This window comes from Pongo pygmaeus, chromosome 21 (genome assembly GCF_028885625.2).
Source record: "Pongo pygmaeus isolate AG05252 chromosome 21, NHGRI_mPonPyg2-v2.0_pri, whole genome shotgun sequence".
In the NCBI taxonomy this organism is placed as follows: domain Eukaryota; kingdom Metazoa; phylum Chordata; class Mammalia; order Primates; family Hominidae; genus Pongo; species Pongo pygmaeus.
In genome coordinates, this window is record NC_072394.2 from 10172861 (window position 1) to 10200374 (window position 27514).

The window sequence follows — 27514 nt, forward strand, 5'->3', positions numbered from 1 at the left end:
AAATGGGAAAGATTATATACATTTTGAGGGGAGTTTTCAAGGTTTGATTTATTTTTTGTGGAAGCCAGAGGCGGTTTGGCTTCTAAGAATAGCCTAGGCTCCCACCCATGCCCACCACAGCATATCATTACTTTCTCTTCAAGCAGATGCAAGTCCAAACTGCCTTACTGGGTTATATTGAGTATATTAAAACTGCATGACAAAGTCACACCATACTTTGCACACCTCTTGGCATTTCCTTCCTTCCTTCCTTCTTTCCTTCCTTCCTTCCTTTCTTCCTCCCTCCCCCTCCCTCCCTCCCTCCCTCCCTTCCTTCCTTCCTTCCTTCCTTCCTTCCTTCCTTCCTTCCCTTCCCTTCCGTTCTTTCTCTCTTTCTTTCCTTCTTTCCTTCTTTCAACAGGGTTTCACTCTGTCACCCAGGCTGGAATGCAGCCTCCAATTCCTAGTCTCAAGCAATCCTCCCATCTCAGCCTCCTGAGTAGCTGGGACTGCAGGCATGTGCCTGGGTGATTTTTATTTTTTAATTTTGTAGAGATAAGACTGGTGTAGAACTCCTTGGCTCAAGCAATCCTCCTGCCAAAACATCCCCAAATGCTAAGATTACAGGCATGAACCACCATACCTGGCCTTGGGAGTTTTCAATATAAATCCAAATTAATTATGTTGGGGTGATAAGACCCAACACCAGGTCATGGGGGCGACGAAGTCCACCGGAGTCAAAGGAATGAGAAAAAGTTTGAGAGAGAAAGTGGGACCAGGGGGCCATCACAAGTGTGGAGGCTACGAAGGCCCCGAGCTCTGGGAGCCAAAGAAACAGGTGCTGAGGATGTGGGGGTTGAAACGAAACAGTGTATCAAGTGAATGAGAAACATATGGCTACTTGAGATAATGGGAGTGATAGAAGCAAGGAGCCAGCAAGTCTAGCAGATATGCAAGCCCTACCTCAACTTCTGTCCCAACAACTCAGCTTTTCTCCCAACAAATTATCTTTGCATCTTTCCCTCAATACAGTAAAGTCCAATTACAGTCCATTGCTGTCCATTTACAGAGCAACTCATCTTCCTTTTTCTTTTCTCTTCTACTTTCCATTGTATTCTTATGAAAATTAAATGAGGTAACACAGATAAATGCTACTAAGTAGAGTGACTTATACTTAATAATTGCTCAGTAAATGCTAACAGCAGCGGCACTAGCAGCAGTTTATTATTATTTCAAGATTGCTGTCTTGTCTAGTGAGCCAGGTGTGCATGCCAGTGTGTGCCTGGACTAGATGACCTTTATGGTCCCCAAAGTGAAATATTATGTTACCGTCATGCTGACAGCCAGTGAGCTCCCCAACTCCTCCCCAATTAATTAGCTATTTTATAGAACATTTCTCTACTCTGCATGTGCTAGAGGTTACAAGTAGAATACAGTGGAGAAAGGGTGATCGCAAGATCAGACGTGACACCTCATTGTCTCAGATTCATCAATACATTTTGACTGCTGTCATGGTTCGACTACCCCCAAAAAGCAGATTTAAAGGCAGGGGTTTGTGTGTAAGTTGTTCATTTGGGAGGTGACTTTTGGAAAGAGAGACAGACAAAGAAAGGAAGCAAATAAAGAATGCTTTTTCATGGGATTTGCCACTGTGGGCAAGTGGAGTGTGAGCTCACTGAGCAACTCTGGGAAACTATAAAGCACATACCTCAGCATTATCCCCTGAGGGGTCAGGGAGCTGAGGTGTTAACCCAACAACTCTCAGTAATCATTGGTTGAAGAATGTTTTGGGGTGCCTTGTTCCCTGGCCCTTTAGACCTGCCCTACATGTGGCAAAGTGAGCTCTGGCCACCTGAAGGAGCCCTCGGGTAAAAGGGGCTGGCACCAGAAGGAGCCCTCAGGTGAAAGGTTTAAGTCAAAGCAGCTTGCAAGGAAATAGCATATGCCAAGAAGATACATGCGGTGCATCGTCAGCATCTGCTCTTGTTACCCAACTTATGAATGTGCCATGTTATGTGTATAATACTCATATAACAAAGCCAGATCACAAAACAGCTGCAACTCCACTCTCTTAACGACAGACTGTGGCCACCTCACCCTTGCCTACTAGGTGCCCCTTTGTGCTCCTGGGCGAAGCCAGTGACACCTTTTTAGCATTCTGCTGCTGTGCTCACTGCAGTAATAGGGGCCAGTGTCACTCTTATTACTTCACCTGTTTTATCTTTTGTGAAACTCAGCCTTTAGCCAGAATGGTCTGAGTGGCTGGTCTAGCAAGTGCTTAACGGTGAGGCTCCTTCAGCTCATTTCTCTCAAGTAATTTGATTTCATTGCACTATCAGAATTGCTTTTATGGGTTGGAAGGAGGCCTAGGGGGAAGAGGTTGACAAAAGCTGTTTTGAGATAAAAAAAAAAAAAAATGTATTGCCCAATACTTCCCATCACATCCTCCATCTACACTCTCCAATCTCTCCTCCCCATGCATGGTAGAGTGTGCGTGTGTGTGTGTTCAGGAGAAATTAAAATAATCACACACAATTCATCTCACATTTGTGTTTCTTTTCACCCGAGCTTGAAAAGTATACTGCTTCATTTCCTGTGATCCCCACTACAGAACTTGTGTGCTAAGATGGAAAAATATTATGGCTATGTTCTCTGAAATTATCAAGCAAAGTGTAATTTTGCATTGACAGTCAATGTTGACAATCCCTGTTCAACTGATGTCAACATATTGATCAACCCAGTGATACATCCTTCTCACTCAGGACAATCATAGGTTTCTATCAGTGCTGAAAGTCTCATGTTTGATAACTTCATAATATTTTTATTTTGAGGGTGTGCACGTGAATAAAAATAACATGGTGCCATGCTTTCCTCATTAAAGAGTTGGCAGGAATAGAGAGCTCAGAAGTGGATGTGAATTTCATGTGCAGAGTTCAAAGGGGGTTTGATTTTTTAAACTACTGCTCCTAACTTCTGGATATTTATAACAATACAGTACCAATTTGGAGCTTTTAGTTACTTGGAAGGCTGGTTAGTATAGCAACTACTTTCTAAATAATAAATCCCTGTCTACACAGGGATTTATGATTTCATAAAATTGCTAGTATTTTATCACAGCTTTGGGCCCTGGGCTCGGCTGGGTGGGGTGAGAGTATGGATGAAAACCCTTTGAGGTTAAAACCACCACAAAAGACATTGTTCAGCTGAAAATAAAATGATTGAGTGCATAAAGAATAGTTTTTAGATTTGTGAGTTTTGCCTGGACATTGGTCTCTAGAGCGCTGCCTTCTTACAAACTGCAAGAAAGGCAGTTAAAGCTGAAGTGAGACCTGGCAACAGATCTAGAAGGGGATGTTGAGAGAAGCCCTGGGCAGACTCTGAATGGTGCATGGGGTTAAGGTTTTAAAGCCTGGCTTAAATATACCAAATTATTATTATACCAACTTATGTTCAATTTAATTTTAATTTTTTTTTTGTAAGAACCTCTTTGAAACGATTGATTTAAAGTATCACCATATGCCTTTCTATGATATGGTAATCTAGAGCCCCAAATAGACTTTCATTTTAAAGTTTAAAACAAAAGCTAATCTGTTGCTTCTGACTCCAAAAAGGACAGTTTTACTGGCAGAGTAAGTCATGTCTATCTTTATTTTAGCGGAATATGCTAGAGTTCTAGTAAACATATTTGAATTTTATATCAGGTGAACAAAATTAGTTTCTACATGGGAGCCTTTGGACAAAGTTAAAGATAATAGGGAAATATCAATAACAGTAAAAAATAAAAAGTAAATGGAGAGGAAAATTGTCCCCAACAAAGTGAAAACCAGCTTTACTGTAGCTGTATTGGAACCATTCTGAGTTTTCAATAATTCCAACAAATATACAGTTTAGACGTGGGGTAGACTCTTCAATGAGTCTTTATTGCTGTATCTTTCTGTAGTGAAATTTGATGAAAAGAAATATCGGCTTAATAACCAAGTGAAAGGAAAATGTCCACCTAATGAGTTATTTGATGTGCTATGGATGAAAACTACTGTAAATTCAACTTGCTGTTTCACTTCTGTCTCTTTTATTTAAATTGTCTTGATGGTCTGTTGACAGAATTGGTCCTTTCTTGGCTTAGGAACATCACTACTTTGCAGCGAGAAGACAGGCAAATCATAAAACTTGTCTAGGCTTCTAGTTATAAAAAGTATTGAGTAGCCTAAAGCTATCTTTAATAGCTTGAAATGTGGTCAAGAGAATTTAATTAGAAAGCACATCTCAACATGCTAAATAAATAGATCAGCAGAGATTATTAAAACACATTATTTTACACTTTCATATACTTCTGGTGGGAGTGTTATTGGCATAGCTGCTTTGGAAAACTGGCAGAATCTCCCAGAGTCAAGCATAACATGGGGTCTAGCAGCCGTTCCTCCTGGATATATACTCAACAGAAACACATGCTTATGTCCACCAAGACATGTGTGGGAATGTTCATGGCAGCTTTATTCATATTAGTCTCAAACTGGGAACAGTCTAGTTGTTCATCAACACTCAACTGGATAAACAGATTGTGGAATATCCATACAATGGAATGCATCACTACAATGAAATGAGCTACTCTTATATGTAACACCATGGGTAAATCAGGCAGGCATAATTTTGAACAAAATATAGACAAAAAAGAACACACATTATATAATTCATATATGTGAAGTGTAAAAACAGACAAAACTAACTTTTGATCATAGAAGTCAGAATAGTGGTTATTTTGAGGGCTGGGCATTGACTCAGGACAAGGCAGTTTTCTGGGATATTAGAAATATCTTATACCTTGAGCTGCATAATGGTGTGTGTGTGTGTGTGTGTGTGTGCAGTATGTAAAATATTTGCAAGCACTTTCAATACAAAAGTAAATAAGAAAAAAATCATTTATTTATTGTGTAAGTCAACTTTCACATTTACAACAAAAGTTAATTTTATGAATCTATCCTAATGAATAGAAAACTAAGCTTTGGAATGCCAGTAGAAGCACAGAATCTGTGCGCACCTGGATACACACACATGCAACTCTCTGCATGCCTGACCCTAAATTATTCATGGCTTGTTCAGCCTCATTGACCCTCATACTTGGAAGAGATTTCCCATGTCATATAATTCTGTGATTCATCTGAAGCTTGTCTGTAGCCTCCCTTCTGGGTGGCCACTCTACTTTTGTGAACAAAAGTCCCCTGGTAACCAGAATATGTTGTGGTGTTCTGAGGAAGGCCTTTCTCTCTTGGGAGTCCATCCCTAGGCTAAAATCTGTCTTTGTCTATTCATTGGTCTTATTTGTAACCCCGGAGGTCTTGTAGTTAAGTGGAGAAACAATTGTCCTGTTGCTGTTTATCCTGAACATCATGCTTTATCTTGTATATCCATGTCCACTGAAAGCAGGCATATTATCAGGGATATTCATCCTGATATTTTTCTCCCCTTTTAATTAATCACAAAACATCTTCCTATGAGGAAATAGATTTTCTCATAAATCTTGATATTTTTCCCCAGGGATGAAAAGGGATATTCTGAATATAACAATCTGTTGAGTACCTTCTCAGCATCCCTTCCTCCTCCTCATACTCTAAGGCTAAACACCCCTGTGCTCCCAGGAGTGAGCCTTTTCCTGTTGTCAGTATGTACAAAGATCCACAAGTCTGTAATCCAGTTAGTCATTCAACACCTACTTATTGATCATTCTCTATGTGCCAGCAAAGTTTTAGGTATCCAGTGATAAGCAAAGACAGATGTGTTATCCGCCTCCCAGGGTTTTCACTCTATTAAGGTTATTAATCACATATTTACATAAATAAATGCAGAATTGCAACTGTGATGGGTCTGTGAGATAAAGGTACATGGTGTTATGAAAACACAAAATAGGGAGTCATCAATGTCAGAGAAGCCTTTCCTGAAGAAGTGATCACCTGGCAGAAGACAAATAAAATGGATATACACTAGGAAAAAAGGAGGAGAAATGTCATTTCAGAAAGAGGAAAGAGCATGAGCAAGGCCTTATGACAGGAAGGCAAAATAAAAATACCACATTCAAAGACCAGAAAGAAGGCCAGTGTCGTTGCAGTGGAGAAAATAAAGAGCAGTGCAACATGAGATGAGACTAGAGAGACAAGAAAGGATCAGCTTATTCAGGGGAGAAATGTTGCCACTAACTTGGTGAGTGGCTTGAAGCTAGAGTCGGCTTCAAATGCTTGTGATGCTTGTGAAAGAGTATTCCTTGGAAAGTAGCTGAGCAAACAAACTAACGAGAAAACAAGTTTTGAGAGAGCTGTTTAAATCAGTAACTTTGAATCGGGAATGTTGCATCAAGGTCCAGGGCACGATCCATGGAGGAAGTTGTTGTGGAAGATGAGCGGGTTAATGGACTGGCTGAGCGCGGGGTGGGTCACTCTTGTGGATGTTGAAATCACGTGGGGTTACAGCAAACCTTGAGGTTAAGATGAAAACCATAACTCAATGCCAGATGTTTTGATGAATATGAGAGAGTGACCAGGAGGTCACAAATAATTGAGAACTGGCCATAGTTGCCATGGTTCTGTGACAACTTGTATAATTTCTCTGTGGGGAATTATGTCTTCTAAAGGTGAATGTTAATGCTGATGGTCATTACAACTGAGTGTGATTGCAGTATTTATTAGTTTTATATAACCCTATAATTTTATGATTTAAGTCTTTATTCAACATACCTAACATTTGGAGAAGAATTTTATGAGATGAGAATAAATAAGAGAAAACTGAGCCATAAATCTAAAAAGGCCCCCTGGGGTCACTGGAATGTGTAACACAAAGCTAAGGTGCCTGTATTTATTCTGTGTTGGAGAGTCAACAAAGTCTGCCTCTGTTTTGTGTAAGGTTGAGGTGTAGTGCTAACTATGCCTATGCCTAGGAAGAATCACTTGAAAGTGGCTTGCAGGATAGATTGGAGAAGGGAAGGAAGACCAAAGGAGCACAGCTGTCAACTACAGTTGTCTGGGTGAGGGCCAATCAGACCTTGAATGAAATCAATGGGAAAATGAGGAAAGGAAGGGGCGGTGGAAAATAGTTCAGAGGGACAATGCCTTTAGGGCTTGGTTACCAACAGGGGAGTTGGTCAAATATGGCAGTAACTAGGAGAGCGGTAAAGCCGTAGACAGAAACCAGAAAGCCAGGGATGACATTTGTTTTAGGTAGGAGCATGTATTGCATTTCTGGTGCTGAAGTGTATTAAAGGGAAGTATCCAGGCGATTATAAATCTAGGTGTTAAATTCAGGGTAGAGATGGACTGAAAAGGCCTCCTATGGTTAATCCCCTAACAGGAAATGCCCATCCTGGCCTCCTTCTCCTTTTTTTTTGAGACAGAGTCTTGCTCTGTTGCCCAGGCTGGAGTGCAGTGGCATAATCTTGGCTCACTGCAACCTCTGCCTCCCAGGTTCAAGCAATTCCCTGCCTCAGCCTCCCAAGTAGCTGGCATTACAGGTGCCCGCCACCAAGTTTGGCTAAGTTTTGTATTTTTAGTAGAGATGGGGTTTCACCATCTTGGCCAGGCTGGTCTTGAACTCCTGACCTCGTGATCCTCCCACCTCGGCCTTTCAAAGTGCTGGAGTTATAGGCGTGAGCCACCGCACCTGGCTGCCTCCTTCTCCTTCTTTGCAGCTCACCCGTACTCTCATCCTGCTTTCCTCTCCCTTTCATTTTTCCTAACCTTTCCCATTGATTCCTCAGGACTCATAGCTTATTTCTGAGAATAATGTCTCCTTGGTTCCCCATTTTACAGCTCTCTTCCTCAAATATTCTATTATTTCCTGCAAGCCTCACACTTCTTTCTAACTTAGTCCTCTTTATCTGTGTCCACATACCCCTAATACACTTGTCATGCTGCGTTTTGTTTGCCTGTTTACTTGTCTATTTCCTCCCCTAGACTTTGGGCTTTTAGAGGACAGGGACTCATTAAAAGTGTGACATAGCTACTCATGTAGGGTTCAGTAATACTTTTTAAATAAATTAACTGACAATTAACTTTAAAGAAAATTTAAGAGTTTTACATTTTGATGCATTCATTTAAAGAAAACGAATAGGATTCAACGATTCAGAACAAATGCACAATCCCAAATGTGGTAGACATTGCAAAGGTTCAAGAACTTATGCACATTTTCTGTATAACAGTCATTGTCTCTAAGAAAAATTAAGCTTGGCTTTGATTTGTTTTGTCCCCTTTCCTAATGAACTCTCTAGCAAAGCCTGTAGAAACCTAATCAGAAAAGCAACACATATTCTTGGAAATGGGGACAATATCTGTCTTTTTCTTGTCCTCTCACTCATTTTTTTTCTGAAGACGTACTGAGATCTGAACCATCAGTTTGAACTACTAGAATACATATTTGCCCTCCAGTAAAACTGGGTCTTTTAAGTCTTGGTTCTCTCCATTTCCGCAACATCTCTCTCTTTCTGCATCTGTATGGACAATGTCCCAGGAGACTCTGGACCAGAAGATATCCTCATAGACAAGCCGTATAAAGAAAAAAAGAGGGCTGAGTTTAGGATGCTGGGAATGGTACACATTTAATGAATGCTGCTAGAAAAAAGCCAGGAAAGAATTGGTCAAACAGGAAGAAGAAGACATGGAAGAAGGCAGGGTTGAAAAATTCAGAAGTCACACATTCATCAAGACAGAAGTAGATTAATGGTTACCAGGGGCTTTGGGTGACAGATTGGGAAGTGACCGTTAATGGGTACAGATTTTCGTTATGGGATGATAAAAATATTCAGGAATTAGTGATGATGGCAAGACTTTAAAAACATGGTGCAAACCACTGAATTGTAAACTTTAAAACAATAAGTAATAAAGTTAAAAAAATAAAAATCTGTGAGAGGAGAATAAAACATAAAAAACTAGTCAAACACATCTAACACTAGAGAGCTTGAAGATAAATTGAAAGGTGATGGGATTTGGTGATTAGGAAGCCAGTGGTGAGCTCAAAGAGAGTAGTTTCAGTAGCATAGTTACTCCTATCTCTTCTTCTTCCTGCTCCATAAATATATAAATTGATAAGGTTATTCCTTCACATACCATCACTATTGGCAGAATGTCTGATGATTCTGCAGGTCCAGGAATGTGTTTGGTTTAGATCAGCTAAGGTGACATTCTGAATGTGTTTTGGAGACTGAGCATGTACGCTTCTGCTCTCTGGGACAAAGCATAAGTCTGTCATTCTTGCTTCCCTTCTAAAACCAAACCTATATAACGAGACCTGATTAGCTCATGCTGTCTCAATTCCAAGCGTCACCTCTGATGGCCCCAAGTGAAACAGGAAATACCCTCTTTGAATTCTGACAATAAGTTTCTGTGGTATGTTTCACTGGTGGAGTTCTGCTGGCCTTGTGACTGGCAGAACTGACCCTGGACTAACTACATGTTTTCTCTGAGACACATGTACTTTTTTTTAAGCTGAGGATAATAAACATTAATCTGAGCACTTCTTATAAGAAAATAATATGAAAGTACATTGTAATCTATTATGCATATGTAAATATGTTTTAATTGATATTGTTATAAGATTAGAGACACAATTAAATTCTTTATTGTCTTTTTGTTTTTTAAACTCTGTACTGGTGTAGGACCAGCCTTCTTAATGCCTGTGAGTAGGATCACAGGCTTCATATCCATGTACATCTTACTGAGGACTGTACTTATTGGTTGAACTGAATGTTGTTTAAATGAGAAAACTCCAGTATCATAGCGTGATTAGCCTCCCTATTGCCTTCATCTTTCATTGTTCATTTGTTTTTTTCTGCTCTTCATCTAGGCTTTCCCAACGAGCCTGCTGCGGTCATTGCCCTCAGCACCATTAAGGAATGGCTTGCCAAGAATCACCATGAGGTAGGAGGAATGACATAATCAGTGAACATCCAAGATGATGTAATTTGATGCTCAGTTCCCCCCAAAAAAGCACGTAAATTTTAAAAATCTCAACTACACCTAGTCATTGAGCCAAACCTAGCTGACCATTCTTCACTTGGGTTACATGAGTAATTAAATGTTTTTTGGTAATTGATAGAATGCAGCAACTCTCTTGATCTATCTGGTGAAGTGACCAGATTCATTTAGCCATAATCTAATTTTTTTACATTAGTGGATAGTATGGGTTATATGTGTGAAAAAGAGAACGGGATGGGTTTCATTAAGAATAAGGAGTTTTCCTATGCTATTTTCCTTAGAGCTAAGTTATCTTTGTTGACTTGAGGTTCCTGGTGCACAGTAATTGTTTGGTATCTGTGTTCTTTGGATTTATAACTAATCACTTCCCTAAAGTCACTTCTGAGTGTGAGATTGGAGTGGGCTTGTATAATTGATCACAAAATCGTTATGAGTGGGATTTCTTATGAAACTAAATGCCTTCATCAGAGTATTCATCATGCCTCCTATTCTGCTTACTTAATAAGATCTTTGCGATACGTTTAGTGATGAATGGGGGAATTACTCAAGTAAACAAAGCAACAAAATAACTAGAGACCATGGAGCTTTAAATTTCAGAGATTTGTCTATTTATATATTGTAACAGCTAGGAGGTTTCAGACAATGCACAATCTTATGCATTTTTCTTCTGATTTTGTTTTTCTCTTCAGTTATTCACATAAGGGCTACAAAAATTGTGTTTCATTTTCTGATGGACCATGAATTTAGCTATTTTCCTTGGGTAGGAGATGAATTATTTGGAAATAATTAGATATGGAAATAGATGACAGGGTTTTCAAATGAGAGAGCACTTGATACTTTTGTGTGTTTGAAGAAACAGCAGTGTCATTTTCTAATTATTGTAATTTCAGCATTTCTTGACCACATGGCCAAACCTATCCATTTTGGTGCTTACCCTTTATTTTCCTCTTACTTTGAAATGTATAAATATGGCAACTTCAATTTAAAGGATATCTTAAATTACCTAAAAGAAGCAGAAGAAAAACAAATAGCTAAAATAGCCAGCTTACAAAACATGTCTTTGACACGTTTTATTTTCTTTTCACGACAACCTTATGAAATCTCTAGGATAGGTATATGTTATCTTCATCCACATTCACCCTCAAAAGGTTAAATGACATACTCAAGATTGGAAAGTCACAGAGCCAAGAGACTGATCCAGTTCTCATAACTCATTGGACGTTCCTCATTGGAATGCCACTGAGGCCAGAAAGAGAAACTCAGTTCCTTTAAAAGCCAGTTATCTTCAATATATCGCTTGGTCATAGTAAATGTTCCACACCTGGATTAACTGCTTTGCAAAAGTGTAGCATGTTACATGAGTGAAAGTTGATAACCGAGCAAGTGTATCCGAGCATATCCATCATTTCCACTAGAATAGTAATCCAAGGATATGCCCCACTGGAGGAAGTTTTCACGCGTCATCTTGGCATGTGATGGACATACGCATAAAGTCATATCATCGAGGATGTGATGATGAATAATAAACATGTTGGTCACATGTACAGCTCATCGACAAATTCTACTCATTGATTCTCTCTAGCTAAATTATTCAGAAAGTTATTTTTCATAGAAATTTTCTAATCTAGTGTTTTCTACTTAATTCACTTGCCTCCCTGTCTTTGAGTCCATTCTTTTGCTTTCATATCCTTTTATTTTTCTACTAATTTCTTGGATCCATTGTAGAAAATATAGATAATTTGGATTGAGAAACTCAGTTATTGTTATTGCAACTGTAAACATATCCTGTACTGATTCCCTTTTAAAAAAGACCCCTAGTTTCAATATTCTAATTTAAGCAAGTCAATTTGAACACATCAGGTTTTTCTTTTTTTTTTTTTTTTCGCATCAGGTTTTTCTAAATAAATGAATTATAATTGGTAGGTCATAGATAAAAGCTAAATAAATTGATTAGCAGTATTTTGATTTATTTTTTCCCCTGTTAAACAAACAGACTAGGTTAAGGACTTATAAAAGAGTATTGCTTCTAATTGTTTTCTCTTCCTTGCAGTGTTATTTTGATGTTCTGATTATTTAAGCTACTTATTCATTAATTCACTCATTTGATAAATATTTATTGAATCCCCCTAAGCAACAGATACTTTTTTATATTCCAGGGACAGAGCACTGAAAAACAAAATCCTTGCTTTGTCATATTGGTAGCCTAGGAAAAAAAATTATGTTTGCTTAACATAAATTAAGCAAATAAAAAATAAACAAATATGAAAGTTCAAAGAGTGCTTTACAAAATAAAACAGGGCAATTGGAGAATGTGTTTTTAGGTAGACAGTGCTGAGGACATAATCTTGGAATACAGATTTGTACAATGGGAAGGAGGAAGCCAAGCCATACAGAAGTCTTGAGGTAAAACATTCCACACAGAGAGAACCACAGGAGAAAAGCCTGGGAGAGAGAATGAGCTTACTGCTTGCTAGCAATGGTGAGACCCAATGTGGTTGAAGCAGAGAGATGAAAGAATGGCAGGGGACAAGTTTGGAGAAATAGACGGAGTCAGATTATAGGGTCTTGTGGTTCATAGAGAGACTTTGAATTTTATTCTAGTGGGTAGTTGTTGAAGCGTTTTGGGTAGGAGAATAACACATATAATTCACCTTTAAAAAAGAAGCCTGGCTGCTCTTCCGAAAACGATATCTGATATTTATAAGATATCAGAGTAGAAAATGGCAGACCAATTAAGAGGATGCTGCAGTAAATCCAGGCAGGAGATGAGGGTGCTCTGGAATACAGTGATGGTAGAAAAGGAGGTAACAAGTGTCAAGTTTGGGATACACTTTGATGATGCAGCCAATAGGACTAGAGGATTGTTTTCTGTTAGGATAGGGTTATGCTGCAGTTACAAACTACCCCCAAATCTTGGTATCACAAACAGCAAAGGTATGTTTCTTGCTCACACTATTTGTACATCTTGAGTCAGCAGAGGGAACTGACTTACAAATCCAGGCTGACAGATACTCTACCATGTGAAATATCATCTATCACATGACAAGAAAAGATAGATAATCAATTCCCTTGTAGAAATGTTTCTACAAAGGAGTGATGCATATAACTTTCACTCACATTTCATTGTCCAGAAAAAGGCACCCAGGGACTAAGTTCCAGGAGACAAGAAAATGCAGCCTTTTTGTGTGTTCAGAATAGAGCAAACTGAATATTGACAAAAATTAGTAATGTCTATTATAAATGTAAATCAGATGTAATATATGACAAAAAGAGAAGAATCAAGGATGACAACTAAATTTTTAGCCTGAGCTTCTGGGTAAATTTTGGTGCATTTACTGAGATGAAGAATATTGGTATAAGAGCATGTTTATATGAAAAATATAAAGAAGACAAGAATTGTGTTGCCATGCTACAGATGGTTAAGTCTGAAATGATTTTAGATATCTAATGAAGATTTCAAATAGACAATTGGCTCTTGGAGCCTAAAGCTCAAGAAAGAAGTAGGAAAGAAAGACCTGGTGATATTGATCAGATTACCATAACTTTAACTTGGGTTTGGCCTCAGTTTGAGATTGCTTGCAAGAAAAAGGAATATAGTCAAACTAGCTTACATAAAGGAGAATGTGTTGTATAAGTGAACTACATTTAAAAAAAAAAGTCTTGAAATCCAAGGGCCAGAACTAGAGAGGGGGTCTCATGAATGAAAGAATCCCAAACTATAAATCCAATAAGAACCGAGGTAGCTCATTTTCATTCTCTCCCACTCCATCTCCATGTCTATCTCTCCCATGTCTCTGTTTCATTATTATTATCACGTTGCATGTTATCTTTTATTCTCGTTCACCTGCTTACACGTGGCCCCATCATGACTGTGTCTGTCCATTCATGGGTCAATCAGCCCTGCTTGAAGCAAGGCCTGGGTTCGATGGATAAGGTTCCATTTTCTGAAGCTCTTAGCTGGTCAGGTTCCCCCAAAATTTTCCTTTAAAAAACAAAAAAGAGGAATCTGTGTAATGTGAGTCTCCCATCAGTGCTCATACTTTTCTTATTCAGCTGAGTTTATTATTCAACATTCACAAATTTCATGGTTTGTGGCTGTCATTCCCCATAAATAATTGATGCTGTCATATAATTGATGAGCTTTTACATTTCACCATTAACTTACTCTCTGATTTCTAAACCATCAGGAATGTGCACTTTTTCTTTCCCAACACAGTAGTTGATTTGCTTATGTTTAATTTCATAAATCACCGCCAGCTGGTGTGGCTGGATACTTCCACACCCAGAGAGGTCTGACTAGAGTCCCAGTGGTCAGGAGGGGGAGAATCATATTCTGTTGCCCACCATCACTTGTTTAATTTACCCAAAGTCTGAACTGCAAGGGCACAGCATATATTTAAGAGGACTCAGAAACCCGAGGAGAGGAACGCTGCTGCCCACACAGCACAGTGGCTCAAACAGTGGCAGCTCTAGCAGAAGAGCTAAAGCAGCACTTTAACAAAAAGAAAAAAAAAGGAGCATTCTCAAAAGGCTGTAATTGAGGCACAAAAATGACTTGGAACTGAAAAATATGATGACTCTTGAGTTGAAAATTTTTAAAAAACAAAAAAGAATATTCACTACTGAGAACTGAATTATTGCTATGAGAAGATCAGATACATGAATTATCTCACAACACAGAAGAGAAATGCAAAGAAATGACAATCATGACTGAAGAGGTAAGGTGGCAGAGAAACCCAGGGATCAATCATGAGACAGGCAGGGTCTAAAGATTACCCACTGGCATTTTCAGCTAAATTAAGTATTAAGAACTTCTGAGTTCAGAAAACCAAAAGAAAAGAATATCAGAATTGGCAGTAAAAATTGACAGCAGGTAGCATGATAACCTTTCTCTAAGTGCACCATTTTTCTCAAGTAGTAACTTTATTACAGAAATAGGTGAGCAAAATAAGGGACTGTTATGGAAATGAACAGTGGAAATGTGGCCTAGATTTCTAAGTTGGGGTGGCTGCTCTGTGTTATCAAATGCAATTTCATGCATTCCTTATTTTTCACGCAATCTAAAAATATAATTATTTGCGGAATAGGGATTTCCCCACTCTGCAGCTCTGAGACCCCCTGCTCATATCTGAAAGTTAGCCTAAGAAATGTTTTTACAGTGCCTGTTCTATTATTCTACCCCAGAGACTCATATGGCATTTGGCTATTGGTCTCTGGGACAATGCACATATTTGCCATTTTTTCCACAGAAAAGTAGAACAGGATGCATTTCACCCTTCAGAGCCACAAATGTCCTGATATTGTGAGACATTTCCAAGTCATGGTGGTCATATTCAATATTTCAGATACCCCAAGGGAGCAAGTGTCCTACAGCACATAGCACCATGTGTTCGGTTTCCCAGAAAGTCCTGCTAGTCAGGGGATACGGCTTCTAAGACGACGATTCTGAGCTGGAGGATCAGTGGATTTCCTGGGAACTTTTAAATGTGGAACCCTAAAGTACTGATCAAGGATTAGTTGTATTATGAAGGAAACCTGAATCCCTCTCCTCCTACCATCAATTATAAAGAAGCAGATAGATGGACAGAGGCCCAGCATTCTAGGAGGCTCTAGGTTAAGCTGTGGCCACCTGCAGCTATCCAAAGGGGAGCCCCTGGTTCCCCTGAGGCCCGGCGCCAGCATCATCTCTGTGGGCTGTTGAGGATGGACTTCTTCCCGCTGCACTACTCCAAGGGAATTCCCTAATATCCTCCCTCCTATCTATACTGCTCTCCACCCCAGGCAGATCCCATTGTTCTGGGCTAGGGACAATTCAATGGAGAAGTGTTTGGTTCAACTTTGAAGGCCTTTGGCTAGGTCACGTGCCTAGACTTGGAAATCACTGGCAAGGAAAAACCCCAGCTCTGCGTTTTCAAAACTCAAATGGGTTTTCTTTTATGTAGGAGGAAGGTGGTACTTTTCTCTCCTCGCGTGCAGGGTTTGGGTCTTTGCCCGACATAATTTTTTTTAACTATGCCTTTAGCACAAACAGATTGTTGTTCAAAATGTTAAATATCGTCTACTTGTCATTTAAATAGTTTACTCTGTGTCTTCGGAGGGAAACACAACACCTGTGGTATTGCTGTTTGTCACTTAAAGTAGCAAGCCTACAGATGTGGCAGGGGATCCTGAGATGCTGTGTATATGTGGCAGCATCACTCTGAGACAGATGTCCAGCTCTGCAGTTTGATGCCAGCCAAGGCCCCCAGACCTTACCCAGTGTGGTCTAGATCTCACAGTAAGATGCTGATAGCCAGAGACAAAATTAGCTTTGAGTTCATCCTTGACGTCCTTTGGAAGTAGAGACATTGGTTTCTACTGCATGGAAGCAGTTAGCCTTGTCACCCTCCCTTGCCTTCCAATATTCAGGCACATAATTCACTAACTGCTGAAGAAGCTGAACATATTTCTCTACCCCAGAAAACAGAATTAGGAATCCACTGTAGAAATGCACGTCCAGCCTCCTGAGTGGTTCAGATGCTGCTCTCATGCTGATTTGACAAGGTCGAGGACACAGCCACTTGTTTCTTCATTACTGATCACAAAGAAACTGTTGCACTTTAACTTCTGGTGCCAAGACTATTTTTCCCCCTTCTTGGCAGAGGTCTTTGAGCATATGCAGTGTTAAAAATTGTTTGCCACTTTTATTTCAGCATCACGTTATGGATCACCAAAAAAAACCCCAGTGTGGGGCCTGCCTTATGTCTCTGACATGAAACGCCTTAGGATCTTTGTGATTCTTAAAAAGGGGGTTTAAATGAAACATGAAATGATGCTTACATTTATGATGGGAAAATTATATATTTCAAAACAAGCTCCAAATTCCTGTGGACTATTATTTACACTTCTGCAAAAGGCTTAATGTGCCATCCTCCAATTCTATGCAATGCAGGGGTGTGGTTAACGTTCAGAGACCTGGAAGGAGCAAATGAAATGCTCCGTGCTCTCTCTCAGGAATGCCTTTTTATGTCCACAAACATCATCTGAGTATCTATTATGGTCTTAGTTTTTGGTGGAATTTAGTGTTAAAATTTGTGCACTTGAAAAAATAAATTGCAGCTTTGAAATGGTCACATCCTATGCAGTAATGTGATTATGGTAACAATCATCATCATCCTAATATGCTACTATAAAAACGTATCCTTTGACTAGCCCAAACATGACGTTCAGGTGGAGCCATGACACTCATAGGCTGTGACAGCACTGAGGACAATTATTCCCAGATTTTGCAGATAACGCTGTGTCGCTTTTGCTCTTCAAGAACCCCGATAACTTGCTAACATTTTATATTTTCTCTCTACCACTTTATTTTTCTCTCCCTCTCTCCCTACCATACTCTTTCTCTCTCACTCTCCTTTCTTCCCTCCTTTCCTTCTGTCTCCCTCCCTCTTTCTTCCTCCCTCCCTTCCTGCTTCTCTCAATTCCCTCCTCCCTTTTTCCTTTCTTTCTTTTTCTTTCTTTCTCCTTCCTTCCTTCTTTCTTTCTCTCCTTCCTTCCTTCCTTTCTTTTCCTTTTTTATTTTCTTCTTTTCTTTCCTTTTCTTTTTTCTTTCTTTTCTTTTCTCTTCTCTTTTCTTTTTCTTTCTTTCTTTTCTTCCCCCACCCTCCAGCCCAGACAATCCCTTGTCACTCTGAGTCTGTCATTGTTGGGATTTGTGACAAGCAGTTATTGTTCCCATGGTTAGAATAAAAGCTAAGCTCCAAGGAAGCTTCTCCCCTTCTGATGGGGGTGTTCCAGTGCTTGGTGTCACCATACACTGCCACACAAGGGTTTGCCAAGTGGACAGATCCACCCACACTTCCAGCTTCACCCCGCTTTAGCATCTCTCACAATTGGCATAATGAGGTTTTGGAGCCAGAACTAAAGCCCCAAGACAACATCAAGGGTTGCTTTCAGGCTCCATAGCCCTGTTGTGGTCAGTAGGAAGCACAGTGCATGGGAAAATATGCATTTTGCTGTTTCAGTTAGTGAGCTTATTACCAGTTAGCCAATGACGGGGAGGGCTCTAATTACACACTTTTAGGCATTGAGCTGAGCTTGCCCAAATGCCTTGTCCCCCATTCTTACTCTGGTGGGGAGCTCATCAAAGTTCAACAAATGTTTTGTTTTGTTTCCTCCCAGTAGGGGATATCAGGCAATCAAGGCCTTGGGGTGCTCTAGGGACACCAACCTACAGTCCTATGTAGATTAGGGTGGCTTGCTGTCTTCTGCACTTGCGTATAATCAATATACATCGTCCTCAGCCAGCCCTCCTGAACCTAGTACTATGTCCCTTATGCCCCATTGTACCTAGATAAACAGAACGGAGTGCATGGGAACGCAGAGAGAACCTAGAAAAATACTCTGTTGGGGATGAGTGGTTTGGGGGGTTGGGATTTTGTTTAAATAGGCATGGAGGGTAATTTGTATATACTGCCACTAGGTCTAGAACTTCTAGAAAGGGTTCTAGGAGATATAGAATAGGTACATGAAGGAGTTAAAGAGGGAAGAAAGAGGTAAGGGAAATCAATATTTATCTGACTCCCGATGTGTCCCATGGCAGAGGCATGGCCCAAAGACACATTCTGTCTTCACAAAACTCTCTTCAAGGTAGTTATTTTAAAATCTTTAATTTCCTAGATGTGACAGTTAAAGGAAATTTTAAAAGTCAACTAATAAGGTACTCTCATGTTCTACTATAACCTTGCTTCTGTGGCCTGTCTAGGGTTGGACACCTTACCCAGATTTAGCCATACATAAGAATAGAACTGAAATAGGTTGATTAGGGTCTTTCCATGGGATTTCTTTGCCACCTGGAGTCAAGAATAAAAAATGGTGGTGAACCTGAGGGATGTGGAGCACAGCTACCGTATTCCCTACCATTTTGGAAGGTTCTTCTCTAAGAAGATAATTTGAAGATGTCCCAGATTTGGGGGCAGTTGGCAAGAGTCACAGAACCCATTCTGTTGGCTCAAGTGAAGAACCAAAACTGAGGCAAAAAGCAGTATACTTTAGCAAAATGCAATGGCCACCCATTTTAAGTTTTTACAACTCAAAAAATAATTTTTAACTAGAGAAAAGTAAAGGTGGAGAATCATTTGGAGGGTATTTTTTTTTAAAACTATATGCTTTAAATAGTTTATTCTACTCCTTTCAGAGAACCTCTGCTATGTTGAACCACTGTTTATGATGAGAATATTTTACATCCTTCAAATGTGTTGGCTGGAAAAATATTTGAGAGTCACTGTCCTAAATAGTAAAATTAGTTAGAGTGCTTTTTATAAAATCAATCTTTCAATATTCCCTTCATACTGGAGGAACATCAAAAGATAGTAATTAACTAATTAATTAATTTTCTGATGGCTGTATTTTCCTCCTTCTTTCTGCAACCTGGAGGTAGGAAACACACATTAGCAGAAGCCAGTGCTGAGGACAGACTAAGAAATAGCATGAGACAGGTGAAATAGAAACTCTTTAAAATCAAACTTCAGGGTGCAGGTATTAAAAAAAGGAGAGAGAATGCAGTTTGCTCAGATGACTTGGCCAGGATGTTCCTATGGTTGGGATTGGTATATTTGAAAAAGAACGGATCCCTTTGCAATGTTTGGCTTAGAAGTTCCAAGCCTGCAGGAATGTACTCAGGAGCTCACTATGTAACAGAAGCTCAGCTCCTCTTCCATGCAGCAAGAATGGGAATTGTGGCTCCTAGAAGTAGAGTGGTAAGAGGTAGGGTGCAGTTATAAACACCACTGTGTACCCTCACTCCAAAGAGGAAGTTTGGTGTTCTAATCAGATTATTCCACACTCTTACATAGCCTTAAACAATTAACTCCATCTCTCTGGACTCAGTTTCTTCATCTGTAAAATAGGGAGGGTGGGCATGTCTCTTCTAGCTTCAGGATTCTGTGCCATTGATGTGTGTCTTCTGGAGCAGGCCCACTGATGCATCCTGGCCATGCCTTTGCCCATGTCTTCATAGCACAATCAGATCTGTAAGAAGGCTTACACTCTGTGATTCTCCAGGTTCCTCCAGTGGCATACCAAAGATCAAGCAACATTTGCATGTGCTGTCTGTATGCCTTTAAGATGATTACCAACCCCCATATGGGTGTATCTTTAGAGTTGATATTAACAACCTTGACCCATTTAGTGTAGAAGGAGAGGCCGCCATGTTGATTTTCTGTAAATGATCTGGATTATATGGTGGTTTCAAAATAGCCAACTTTTAAAGCTCCTTATGAAATTAAATGTGCTGATTATCCAAACGATGTGACATTTTTATAAATAGAAAATAAACCTCTGAGCATGTGGTTGGATCTACATCAGACACAGGGATAAAAACAACACTGGGAGGTCCTATTGAAGGACATTCTAACAACCATTTTCTGGAGATAGAAGCATGCACCTTCATCCCTTCTAGGTAGGAAGGAAAAAGAACCCTTTTCCTTGTCCTCTACCTTGATGGACTAGGACTCGTATGCTGCCCTGATTGAAGGGAAAATTAACAGTTTTGATACTGTCATCTAGCTCAACTCAGGGAAAAACAAAAAAGGCACTTTACCTTTCTAGTGGAAGTAAATGATTTGCTTGTTGATGGGTGATGTTTTCAGCCAGGGTGCTGTTTCCGATAGAAGCTGTGACCAGAGCTGAACCATCTCTTTGTTTCTCTAATCACATCTAGGCAAAGAGGTGGCTCCTCTGGAAAGACTAGACTCCTTTGATGATGCCATTGCTACTCACTAGGGTAAGAAAACCAAATAGGTCTGGCAAAGCACTTGCTTCTCCAATTTCCTGGCTCAACAGAAAACATACTAGAAAAAACATCCGAAGAGTGTGGGTCTCTGGCCATGCACCATTGGAGGCTGTAACGGTGAGCCCAGTGACAGAAGGTCTAGCTAACGTGCTGTCCTGCAATCAGATTATGTTGTCTACATTTCAATTTATGAACTCCTTTGAAGTCCATGACAGAAAGCCCCAACATTTTAGTGAGGAGACTATTCATTTGCAAGAAGCAGAGAATAGAAGAATATTGAGGGATCTACTATTAACTAAACTTGTGTTGAATAGAAGTTACTAAAACCTGGTCAGATTCACATCTGTGATTCCAGGTTAAGGGCCTCAGGCAAGGAAGTGAAGCCCCAGATGGATCCTGAAATACTGGCCTTAGACTCGATTCCACAGCAAAGGTTGCAGCCACCCAGCATGTGAGCTGCTGGGTACCAGGGCAAGTGATGGCCAGTGACAGGAAGGAACTATGCACACATATAGCCTCTGTCGTGTGCACTCTTTAAAAGAAGACATAAGGAGAAAAAAAAATATTTAAATGATATCATTTAAGTTTCACAATAAACCATTGACTGAAATAAGACATATGAATTCTCTTTTCTTCCAGTTGGTCCAAATTCTCACATGTTCCTTAGCTTCTTTCTGCATTGATGTGATGCTAAGATGTAAAGACTTTTAGTTGTTGTTGCTTCTCTGACATTGCTCCTCAATGTAAGCCCAAAACTTCACCTTTTGCTCATGGGGTCTTTAAAACAAGGCCCAGCAATCTCCCCTAAAGCTGGAGACAAAACTGGGTTTCCTGGACTTATCGAGATGTGATGTGTCAGTTTACAACATGCGGCCTTTCTAACGAATTTTAAAGACAAATTTTGCTCATGTGAAATTTTCACTTTATGTGCTGACCTTAGAGCTTGAACATTGCATAAGAATAACTCAGCTGTACATATTTTGCAACATAAATGTTGCCTGTTTCTAACCAGCAGATTTCCCTTAGACTGGGCTGCTTCTTCTGCCCTGTTACCTACTGAAGTACTCCCCTAATGACCAAGAGGTTGCTCAGCTTGTCAGTGAGACAAGAAGATTCTTGGAGATGTGACAATCATTCTGGACCTATTCCTCACCTGTAAGATAAGGTGAAAATCATCTAGGAAAAATCCTTAAATCAGATACTGGGGCATACCCTAAATCTACTGTATCAGAATATCTGAGAAGATAGTGGCCTATATTTTGAAAATTTCTTCAGGTAGTGGTTGAGAAAGATTAGACCGGTTGCTCTCAACAATCTTTTATGGCTAAGACATACTGCAATAAAAACTCCCATTTGTTCTCTTCAATGAGGAAAAGGCTATGTTAGGTGAGAACTGTGAGAGTAAATCTCTCCTCTCAACCAGTTTATGACTGGCTTTCTAACAAGGGGTTAGGAGTCTAGGGTTGGGGCTGTATTGTCTAGCTAGTCCTGGGGTAGCCACAGCTTACTTTCTACTCACAAGCACTTGACATGGGTTGACCAATAAGTGAGTTTGATGAAGTTTACACATAATGTAACTCAACTCACATTAAATATCTTTGGGAGTTGCTAGATAGCTTTTGTGGCACCCTGTACACAGTAGAGGCCTTTTGCCATCTTTTAGAAAGGATTTTAGTATATTCCTAATATCCTGTTGATAGTAATCATTGTCTCTGGATATTGCCTTTGATGCCTTATGCAAGAGATGCATTTAATAAATCACTAAAAATCATTAATGTATACAACTTAATTCTTCTTTGAGTACTTATTGTAGGCAGATTTGAAAATAAAGCCAACAGGGCTATCTCATGGATCTTATGTAATTATATTGGTTCCTGAAACAACTTTTGAGAATCAAGTACTCAGTCATCTGAAGCAAATTAATTCTCCCTGGACATGAAGGTGCCATTAAGCATGGCTGCAAGAGGTGATTTTCTGGTTGGTACCCCATTGTTCTTTACTGAAGCCTGTTTACACCACCCTCATGTGAATCAGACCCTGGATGTGGAGATATGTGCCACCCACGGTGCTTCTAGGACCCCCCGCCACTGGCACAATTAAATTTCTTTAAGGAATTAGGAAATGAACCTCTATATTAAAATTCATTGCTGAGAGCACTACCTACCTTAATATTTTCTGCTGTTCAAAATTTTACTCTGAAAACAATTAGAGGCTGATGGGGTGTGCATTTGACAGTGCAAATGAAGCTACAAATGACCTGGGTGTGCTTCAGCTAAGCACAGGGCAGCTTAGGAATGTATTAAGTTGAGTAATTATCTCATATGTTTTTCCCTTGGGTTCAGTGACATCTACAAAGTTCATTTTTCTAAGTTCTTCTCTCTACAAATTTAAACTCAAGGGAAATAGGATCCATATGTCCCTGATTAATTTGCACTAACTCATCAAACGTTCTTTTCTTTATAACTTATTAGATGTCTACAGAGGATTTCAACATTTTTTATAAGTTCTTTTAAGCCTTTTTGTCTAGAGGCAGGAAATGGCCATTTTCCAGCAGCAAGCGAACCCCTAAATAGTCACGTTCTGTTCAGGAGGCAAAGGAAAAAGAAAATAAATCCCATTTTCTAAGTACAGCCGGGTAATGGTTTTCTTTAGAGGTGGTGATAAATGTATTCTCTGAAATGTATTATTAGACTTGTTAAATGTGTAATTAAAGGAATTCCATGAAGTTGTTGCAGCAGGAATAGGATTTAAATTGCCCCCCAACCACCTTCCACACACGCATTATTACTTTACCTGTGAAAATCTTAAAAGCTGTTGGTTTACCCAGCAGCTTAGAGCCTTGAACTAAGTGAAACATGAAATATCTTCAATATATGTACCAGAGCCTGTGTGTGTGCATGTGCGTGCACGTGTGTGTGAGACATTGACAAGAGGAAGATTGATATACTCAAACCCTATGTCATACTGTTTTTCATAAATTTCCATATTGAATTCAAGAGACCTCATTTTGAGGATTTAAAATAATGTGGCATCTTGCTTAATTACCAATAAAAGTAAGCTTTTTGGCCTACCCATAATACCCCAGGGTAACTGGATTTCAAAAGCAAATCAACTTGAGTTTGGTCTTTCACTAACTAAAAATACAGTCATGTGCCACATAATGACATTTTTTATCAACAACAGAACACATATAAAATGGTGGTCTCATAAGATTCTAATGAAGTAGAAACATTCTTTTCACCTAGTGATGTTCTGATGATTCTGAACTGATGTGGGCCTAGGCTAATGAGTGTTCGTGTCTTGGTTTTTGTAAAAAAAAAAAGTTTTAAAAGTCAGTGAACAAATTTAAAATGTTAAAAATAGAAAAAACTTACAGAATAAGGATATAAAGAAAGAAAACATTTTTGTGTAGCTATAAAATGTGTTTCTATTTTAAACTGTGTTATTACAAGAGTCAAAAGTTTAAAAAATAAAAAAATACAATAAGTTAAAGTTAATTTCTATTAAAGAAACAACATTTTCAAATAAATTTAGGGTTGCCTACATGTACAGTGTGTAGAAAGTCCACAACAGTGTACAGTAATGTCCCAGGCCTTCACATGTACTCACCACTCTCACCCACTGGCTTTCCCAGAGCAACTCCTAGTCCTGCAAGCTCCATTCATGGTGGATGCCGTATGTAGGTGTGCCATCTTTTAATCTTTTCTACTGTACTTTTACTGTACCTTTTCCATGTTCAGATATGTTTTAGATACACAAATACTTATCATTGTGTTACAATTACATACAATATTGAGAAAAGCAACATGCTGTTCAGGCTTGTAGCTTAGGAGCAATAGTCTGTACCATATAACCTAGGTGTGTGGTAGTCTGTAGAACCAGGTTTGTATAAGTACACTCTATGATGTTCAAACAATAATGAAATTGCCTAATGACACATTTCTCAGAATGTGTTCCATCATTAGGTGATACATGACTGTATATAAATGAAAAATAATCACAGGTGTTGAAGTATTGAGTGCTTCCTTTGTCTAAGTACCTCACTTGAATTAAATAATTTAATTATCACAAAGATCCTATGTTATAGTCATAATTATTCTCCTTTTTTGATGAGATGAGAAAACTTAGACTTTAAAGATAATACAGCAAATAAATGGCAGTTGAGTTTTTAATTCAGAATTCCAAGTTCATAGCTACAATTATCAAAAGCATTGTATTTTCCCTTAATGATAAAAGTAAGCTACCATATCAGAGATCTCCTTTCAATGCTTGCAAATCTCTCTACAGTCTAATTCAGATCTCTTCTAGCATTATCCCATGTCACCCTCCATGCTGCAGCTCGTAGGACTTAGAAAGAGTTGCTTGGTAATTTATTTGTGAAACCAAGATGGCAGGTCCATGGTTTGGTCAACTTTTATTGTCTTGCCTTTAGCGCAATGCCAGGACCATACTCATTGCAAGTTGAATGAAATCATTTACAAATGGGACCTTTTATTATCCAGCCTGCTGCTCTTATAAGCTCCTAAGGCTTCGTGTGACTAGAACTAGAACTGAATAGTCATTTGTGGTATCAACATTTCTAAGCCACGGATATTTCCATTAGTTCATTAGTCAAACATGATCAAATGATTAACAAGCCCAGGAAATTTCAAAATCTCCCTGAGAGTAGGTAGACCCTAATAGTGACTAATTTCTCAGTGATCAGTGCTGCCTTTATTGTAAACACATGGTTCTTGAGATTACAGATTAAAATCTGTACTGACTCCTGTTATCTCTGCTCAAATACTGCATCTTTGGTGAATTTTTCCTCAGCCTTAGGAAAACTTCCCTTCCGAATATCACTGTCTTTTACTGTGGTTGTGGATGTACCTGTTAGCTTTCCCACGGATTCAAGGACTGCAATTGTGTAAATTCACCCATGCGTTGTTTTTGTTTTGTTTTTTAATCCAAGGAGCCTGGCACATAAAAAGCTTTGACAAAAATGCATTGAATGAACGAATGTTTTGAATTGTTTCTTAAATGATGGAGCTGAGCATGTATAAAGCCAGTATATCTGTCTCATACAGGTTAAGATTCAAGCCTTGAACTCTGTTCCTATCCTCAAATGAGGAAAGGGGCTGAAAACCAGCCCTAGTGTGCAGAGATCCAGCCAGACTCTGGATGTAGCCCAGGCTTGGAGAAAATTCTACCGTGCTCTTTGCTTTATCTTGGACAGATTGCAGTGTGCTGGAGTTAGGCAGCTTTAGACTGTTGTCTAAAATGGGAAGCTTATCCTGAGGACAAATTGGAGAAAGTCAAGACTTCAGAAAGCTCACCCCCAAGCCTGAGCTTATGATCTGTTGATCTATAGCTGATGGGCACACTGCTTACCCGCTTTGCCTGCTTTGCTTTCTATTTTCCTGCAAAGGCTTGTGTGGTTTTAAACACCAGACAACCTTGGTCTTTAGGTAACCACATTATCCTTTTTTCAGTTAATCTACTTTTAATTTTTCTCTCTTTTTATAATCCACTCAACATCGTCGACACTGTCAAGGATGTCAATGTCTTCATTTCCAGTTCTGATGATACTGTTTTTTAATTGTCATGTATTTCCACATGTAACTTGTTTCTGAAAGGAAAATATGCCCTTCAAAAAATGTTGGCAGCTTAGATTTCATGTGTAATTCTTTCAAAGCCTCTCAGTCTTTATTTATTTATTTAGCAAATATTCACTGAGTAGCTGGCACGTCCCAGGCATTGCACACTGTTTATACAAAAGCAGTTGATATGCAGTTCCTGTCCTAAGAAAGCTTACAGTCTGATGGAGAAAACACAAACAGGCAATGATCACAGGATAATGTGGAAAGTGCTAGGATAAAGGGTGCCCAGGGCAGTCCAGGTGCTGGGCAGAGAACAGAGTCAAGGAAGACTCTGGGTGCATTCTGGTTTGAACAGAAGGTAGAGGGCAGCCTGAATGTTTCTCCTGGGGCTTTTTCTTTTCCTTGGGAGTGAAATCCAAATGCCTGTCTTACCACAAGACCAAGAACACCTGATCCTTGGTCCACAGACTCAAGAGATCTCAGTTTGTAAATTTGGGGCAAAGTTTACAGTTATTTTCACTCACCTCTAGTTAAAATTTAGTACTTTCTCCCATCATGACTGTAGCCGCAAATCACAGTGGTATCAGCAATCTTTGTGACTTTGTCATCAGTAGAAATCACAGATATTTCCTATCACATAACAGTTGTTGCAGAGATCTCAAAACACTACTTATGCTCATCTTGACTTCGAATTATGGTAGACCCACCATAAGATCTTGTTTCAATGTGTTCATAAGTAGTATGCATCCTAACCACATAACACATTGTTTCCTTGTAAATGTTGTCTCAAAAAAACCCTGTTTCTCTTGTAATCTTTTGTATTTTTATTTATTTAAAAACCATATTCTGGGAAGGATCCATAGGTTCTGCTCAACTACTGAAGAGGTCCGTGTTACTAAAAAGTCCCTGTGGCCACCACATACCGTTTCTCCCTTGCTCCTACCCTCCAGCCTCCTTGGCCTCTGACTCCACCTGTCACCCTCATGCTCCAGGCCACTACCACATTTGCTGTTCCCCCCACTTATAAGGCTTTTCCTAAAGCTCTCTGCTCAAACTGACTTCTTTTATTCAGGTCTTATCTCACATAGCACCTCTTCACAAAGACCTTTTCCTGAACCCCCACACAAAGTAGACCTGCCCTCCTTTCACTCTCCCTCACTTCACCATTTGATTTTTGTGTACGATTCATCACTACTGGAAAAGTGTATATGTATTGGTTTATCGGCTGTCATCTT

At 39.4% G+C, this 27514-nt stretch overlaps 1 protein-coding gene across 4 annotated transcripts in view; it reads left to right on the forward strand.

The window, feature by feature from the left end:
* Positions 1 to 27514, forward strand: part of MACROD2 (mono-ADP ribosylhydrolase 2) — a 2112402-nt gene that overhangs the window by 1534816 nt on the left and 550072 nt on the right. For all 4 annotated transcript variants that reach the window (XM_054468214.2, XM_054468215.2, XM_054468216.2 and 1 more), the window contains exon 8: positions 9799 to 9872. In XM_054468214.2, coding sequence (XP_054324189.1) covers positions 9799 to 9872 — 74 coding nt within the window. The remainder of the gene's footprint in view (positions 1 to 9798; positions 9873 to 27514) is intronic.